At 42.1% G+C, this 6,489-nt stretch overlaps 1 protein-coding gene across 1 annotated transcript in view; it reads left to right on the top strand.

Annotated features, from left to right (window-relative positions):
• Positions 1 to 501: 501 nt before the first annotated feature.
• Positions 502 to 6,489, top strand: part of GINM1 (glycoprotein integral membrane 1) — a 15,065-nt gene continuing 9,077 nt past the window's right edge. The window contains exons 1-3 of the mRNA XM_012655559.1: positions 502 to 654; positions 5,457 to 5,516; positions 5,676 to 5,772. Coding sequence (XP_012511013.1) covers positions 532 to 654; positions 5,457 to 5,516; positions 5,676 to 5,772 — 280 coding nt within the window. The 5' untranslated portion in view covers positions 502 to 531. The remainder of the gene's footprint in view (positions 655 to 5,456; positions 5,517 to 5,675; positions 5,773 to 6,489) is intronic.

Below are 6,489 nucleotides of genomic sequence, written 5' to 3'. Positions count from 1 at the left end.
TTTTTTAGTAGAGACGGAGGGTCTCGCTCTTGTTCAGGCTGGTCTCGAACTCCTGAGCTCAAACAATCACGCCCGCCTCGGCCTCCCAGAGTGCTAGGATTACAGGCGTGAGCCACCGCGTCCGGCTGTGATGTTTCATTTTTAATGTGTAATAGTATTCTGAAAGATTACCATTGTTTTCATCTTATAGTACATGCATATATATGCGCACAGATACATATATATGTGTATATACTAATTAAAAAAATAATAGCAACGAACTCCTCCCCAACCCGGAGCGCTGGCCCGACCACCGAGTCCTAGTTTCTCCGATTTGACGCCGTTCTTCGCCCTTGCGCGGCTGTGCGCGTGCGCAGATCGCTCTTCCCTCGGCGAGCCAGACCTCGGCAGCTCCCAGCACCTTCTGCGGCCGCCGGCGGGCCCTGCTCTGCCCTTCCGGTCCCGGCCCCGCCCCTCTCCCCGCCCCTGGAAGATTCGGCCCCGCCCCTGGACTGGCTCCGCCCCCGCCGCCCGCCGCCCGGGTTGTCCAAGATGGTGGGCGCTCCGCCGGCGCCGTTCGCCCTCCGGCGGCTGCTGATGCTCGTGGTGCTGCTGGCCGCCAGGTGGTTCACGACGGGCGCTCCCGAGCCGCCACCGCCGTCCCGAGCCCCGCAGGTAAGGCAGGGCGGGCACGGCTGGCCACTCTTGGGCTCGGAGGCTCGGGGAGGCCCGGGCCGTCCGCAACGACGCCTCCCACGTCCTGCCGGTGGGCAGGGGCGAGATCCGGGTCCCCCAGAGGAGGAGTGGGGAGCAGCACCCGAGGAAATGGGGGCGGCATGGGAGGGGGCGAGAAAGCGAACGGAAGGGATGGAAAGGGGCCAGTTACTGCGTGGTTGAACATCGGGTCACAAATCTTAAGAGATTCTTGGAGCGGCCCGAGCTGTTGCTCGTCGTGACGTGGCTTTGCCGTCCGAAGTGCGCGATCGCCGGTGATCTCAGGCTTTTATAATGGCGCGGTCCGGGAGTAGAGCCCGGCACTTGAGCAAGGCGGTGTCTGTGTGCTTGGGAGATGTGGAAGTTGCCCAGTTAGAGAGCGCGTTTCCAGGCCACCTGTGCCTGCTCGGCCTGGCGGTCGGCAGGGCGCGGCTGCGGGGCTCCGTGGGGCTGGAGAAGTGGGGAGAGGCAGAAGACCTGGCTCTTACCGACTTCGTCTTGTCGGGTGTCAGAGAAGTGGTTCTGCGAGCGAAGCGCGACCGGCAGCATCTGCGTCCCCTGGGAACTTGGTTCGGCTACTCGGGGGCGGGGCCGGCAGTCTGTCAACAAGCCCGCCAGGTGATTCTGATGCCGGCTGAAGTTCCGGAACCATTGCATCATCGTATTAAAAGGTGGCTGATTCTCACCATTTTTGCCCTGGAGTCATGCCGACCTAAACCAGTATTTGCCTTTCTACAGTTGAATGTATAGTAGGGAAGTTTGAATATTTCAAAATCTGAGTTTTCTAAGAATGACGACATAACCTTGGTATGCCTTACTAGTCAAGACTCGAATACGAATATTTTAAATACAAAGGTGACCGGCACGGTAAATGTCACTTTTTTTTAACTTTTAGTGTTTTAGAGTAATGACCTTACTCCACTTTGGTACAAAAATGAAAAGCATGTCTCAGTTTCAGTTCCGCTGAGGCATTCCAGCAAGCCACAACATTGGGTGCCCTAAGAACCACTTATATCTGAAATTATATGTGAACTACAGTTGCATCTGCTTAAATGATATGAATTCGATGGACCAGCACCAAGAGACCAAATAAAAATGAAATAATTCTAAATTTCCAGAAATGTGGACGTTATTTTCCCCTTTTTAAAATTTCAACACATTGGCTGCCATATGAATTGTATTTAACTCAGGTTAGTTTTGAGCCCGGGGCCTCGTGAAGCAAAACCATGCAGTTGGTTCGTGAAAATCTGTGGATGTTCTTATTGTTACAATTAATATTGACAATTTAATTCTAAAAACATGGATTGTGTTGCTTATCACTCACGCACAGAAAACAATAAAAAATAACAAATTAGAAAGGATTTTTTTTTTAAATCACCGTGGCCCCAGGGAAAATTTTTTTTTTCTAGTGTGGCAGTCAATTTGTTAAAGATTCATCGTCAACACTTAGGTGTCCAAACAGACTTTTGTGTCTATATAATCTGAGAAAAATACATTGTGACTGCAGGCTTAAAATTACACTGCAATGTCAGCTGGCTCTTAGTGATTTCATCATTTTAGTTCTCCCTTCTTAGGCCTTCATTCCACTTTCGGAAAGTTGATATCTAAACTCAGAATTTCACAGATTAAATGAATGCTGAGCAACTAGAAGGAGAATCTTACTACTTGGAACGTGTAGGTGGGAAGCTGAAGCCGTTTGTTCTCAGTTTTTTTCAATGTTTTGTGAAAAATTTCCAAGTGTATAGAAAATTTGAAAGAATTCTACAGTAGTCCCTCATACTAGATGTGCTGTCCCGGAGAACTTTGTGCAGTGGTGGTTATGTCTGCTCTCTCCATTAGAGTAGTCACTAGACTCCTGTGGCCACTGAGCACTTGAAATGTGGCCAGTGCCAATGAGGAACTGAGATTTACAATTTTTATTTTATTTTAATTAATTTAAATTTAAATAGTCACATGATTAGTGGCTACCGTATTGAACAATGCAAACATAGACTACCATTACCATTTTACTATACTTGCTGTATCACATGTCTGTCCATCCTTGTATCTAGCCTGATGTAAATTTGAGAAAACTGATTGAAGTCAGAAAAGTTCTCCTGTCTTCCATCCATGACTCAGATTTATTGGGTCGTGAGCACTTTTTTGTCTTTATGTATGCAGTTGTCAGAAGTTGAGTTCACACAAGATTGAAAAAAATAATAAAAGTTTTTATAGTATATTCTTCTAATATTAAAATAACTTAATTACCAAAGAGAGGCATTCAGATGACATTTACTTTCTTGTATGCATAATTGTATATTTCATATATTTCCCCCAGACTTACTTATTTTAAACCAGGTGTCTATTACCTTTATCCTTAGGAAGCCTGTTGTGTCCCAGATGGGTATCCTATGCGGAGTGAGAGGGAACTGGAGGGAAGAATTGAAAATTTGTCAGGAGAAGCTTTTCAGTGTCTCTATGCACTTTCTTAGTATATGCAACCCAGGCTCACAAGCCTGAACATCCAGTTCAATCAGAGGTTCTCAGAAAGAGCAAGAAATGTGACCTGGCCCCAAACTCCAGGCCAGGAAGCTGTAAGCAATGTGGTTCCTTTCTGCAGTAAAATCATTCAGAAAGACCAAAAAAGAATCTCATTGAACTTGGTTCTCTGGAAAATACAGTATGGTCGTGTCTGTTGTCTTTTTTTAAATCCTGTATTTTACTAGGCAAGTGATACATGTAAATGCGGTAAATTACTAACCCTATAGTGTATGTTCACTGCTGAAAGGCAGAAGTTATAGAAAGGTTTCTTAGAACAACATCATTGGGCCGGGCGCCATGGCTCATGCCTGTGGTCCTGGCACCTCTGGGACGCTGAGATGGGAGGATCGCTTGAGCTCAGGAGTTCGAGACCAGCCTGAACAAGAGTGAGACACCATCTCTACTAAAAACAGAAAAATTAACCAGGCGTGGTGGTGTGCACCTGTATTCCCAGCTACTCGGGAGGCTGAGGCAGGAAAATCACCTGAGCCTAGGAGTTTGAGGTTGCCTGTGAGTAAGGCTGATGCCATGACACTCTAGCCCTGGAGGCTTACCTGTGGGCTTTTCAAAGAACAATAGCTTACAGTTAATGAGTCTTGTAGTTTGAGAAGAGGAGTGGTTAACTGGCATTTGGGCATAAAATAATATAGCTGTAAATTTGATGGCTTCTTGAATGTTGGCTTGTTTTATAGGTACTATTGGTTCTAACAAAAGCTTAATCTAGATCAAGGTGGGCTGGGAGAAATCAGGCTGGTTCTGAGGAATTACTAATAGTTGGAAAGCTTCCTAGGGAGTTGGGAAGTGCACCAAATTCAGCCTACATGTATGGTGTGGGCCTTATATCGTATAAATCTTGTTCTACAAGTTATTCCTAGAACCAGCTCAACCTCATGAAATCACCTCAGTCTTACTCTCTCATTTGTTGGAAATTATATATAAAGTATTCAGGATGTTCAGAGTGCCAAGAAATATACTTGTATATTATTTTTGATGTTTATGAATAACTTTCCTATTTTCAAAGTTAATACAACGCCAAGGAAAATGTATTTGAGAAGAGTATGGCTTTTATTCTAGGTTAACAGTGTCTATCTGTGAATAAATTTAGGAAAGAATTTGATTTACAAATGACAGATTTTAGTTCCTGTGGTCAGTGGCGAATATTTCTTTAATGTTTTCTTTATAGAAAGCATGTCATCAATAAACTAAAATATTTGGGTAGACTACAGTAAAACTGCAGCATTGCAGATACTTGTCTAAGAGACACACGGAAGAAAGAGTCAGAGCAACTTTGTTTATAAAAGCAAAAAAGTTGGAAACAACTCAGATGTCCATGGGCAGTGGAATGAATAGATTGGTAGTCAGATGATGGAATTTTACACAGCACTGTAAATAAGTGACTATAGCCACATGCATCAATTTCAACTAAAAGAAAGGAGTTCCAGAAGAATGTATACAATATTATTCCACTGAGCTGGACTCATGTGGTTCATCCCTGTAATCCCGGCCCTTTGGGAGGCCAAGGCAGGGGATGGTTTAGCCTAGGAGTTTGATAATCAGCCCGGGCAACATAGTCAGACCCCATCTCTAAAAAATTTTTTTAAATTAGCCAAACATGGTAGCACGTGCCTTAATCTCAGCTACTCAAGAGGCCAAGGCAGGAGGATGGCTTGAGCCCAAAAGTACAAGGCTGCAGTGAGCTGTGATTATGCCACTGCACTCCAGCCTAGGCAACAGAGACCCTGTCTCTAAAAACAAACAAAAAAATTATTCCACTTGTGTAAAGCTCAGAAGCAGATAAAACTAAACGATATGTTATTTAGAAAGAGATACACAGGTAGTAAAACTACAAAGAAAAGCAAGAAATGATTACGAGAGAAGTTGGTATGGGGATTCCTCTGAGGGGAGGGAGGGGAACCCTGCAAGGGCTTTAGAGCAGGGCTGATATTCTAGGTTTTAACCTAGGTAGTAGGTACATGAGGGTAAATCTTTTAAACTCTACATTTGCCTATATATGCTCATGTGATATATTTCACAATTAAATGAAAAGTATATAGGTTATAAAAAATTGGAGTTGTGAATAAGGGTGCAAAAACTATAAAATGAAAATGATCGTCTTTTAAAATGTTCTAATACTGTTATAAGTGATTAGACAGTAAATATAATTGAGGGAAAAAGAAAAAGCTGAGTTATTCTCAGTCTGTAAAATGCATAACCACTCAATTTATATAATATTTGTTTTGCAGGATGGCATCAGAATTAATGTAACTACCATGACAGATAATGGGGAGGTATCTAAAGAACAGGTTTGTCTCTTTTTATGATTTTAATATATCTTTAAGTGTTATGCAGCCTATTTTATTTTTACTTACACATGTAATTTAGTTGGATAATATATTTTTGACATTAAAGTTGGTCATTATTTATAGACATTGGAATTAATGTATATGCTGCTTTATTTTAAGGTCGTTCTTAACATAACCTATGAGAGTGGACAGATATATGTAAATGACTTTCCTGTAAATAGTGGTGTAACCCGAATAAGCTGTCATACTTTGATAGGTGAGTACTACTAAATTATTTCCATAATTGTTCTGTTTTTAATAATATTAAATTAGTAAAACAATTCTTGGGTGTTATATATTTCCATATTAAAGTAAAAGTATACATCATTTTCAGAGTATATGATAACACTAACATGTTTAAAACTTTTTTCATATTTTAAATTGACTTTTCCTGTTATATGCACTTTTTTCTTTCATAAGATTGGCTGATGGAACTGCATTTCTGGTAGGTTGATAGCAACATAAGAATGGGCATAGAGGTAGAAATGCAGGTAGCAAGAGCCGAAATCTTGGAGGCATGCTTACCATAATTGTAAAAAATAAAGAGAAAATGAATTGTCTTGTCTCATTCTCTAGTTTTTGGTTTCATCTACCCTTATGTCAGTAAAACGTTTTTCTTTTTAAACTTTTAAATTTTTGAGTTGTTTAAAGGTAAGCAAATATGTTACTTTTAGAATATATCATCATTTGAATGGAAATGAGGAGTATAGATAGGATTTTTATTACCTGTTTTTTTTTTGTTTTTTTTTTGAGACAAAGTCTCTCTCTGTTGCCCTGGCTAGAGTGAGTGCCGTGGCGTCAGCCTAGCTCACAGCAACCTCAGACTCCTGGGCTAAAGCGATCCTTCTGCCTCAGCCTCCCAAGTAGCTGGGACTACAGGCATGTGCCACCATGCCCGGCTAATTTTTTCTATATATATATTTTTAGTTGTCCA

The sequence above is a fragment of the Propithecus coquereli genome, unplaced genomic scaffold, assembly GCF_000956105.1.
Source record: "Propithecus coquereli isolate 6110/MARCELLA unplaced genomic scaffold, Pcoq_1.0 Scaffold48, whole genome shotgun sequence".
NCBI classification, from domain to species: domain Eukaryota; kingdom Metazoa; phylum Chordata; class Mammalia; order Primates; family Indriidae; genus Propithecus; species Propithecus coquereli.
Note: the sequence above shows the minus strand (reverse complement) of the source record. Positions and strands in the feature narration are given on the sequence as shown.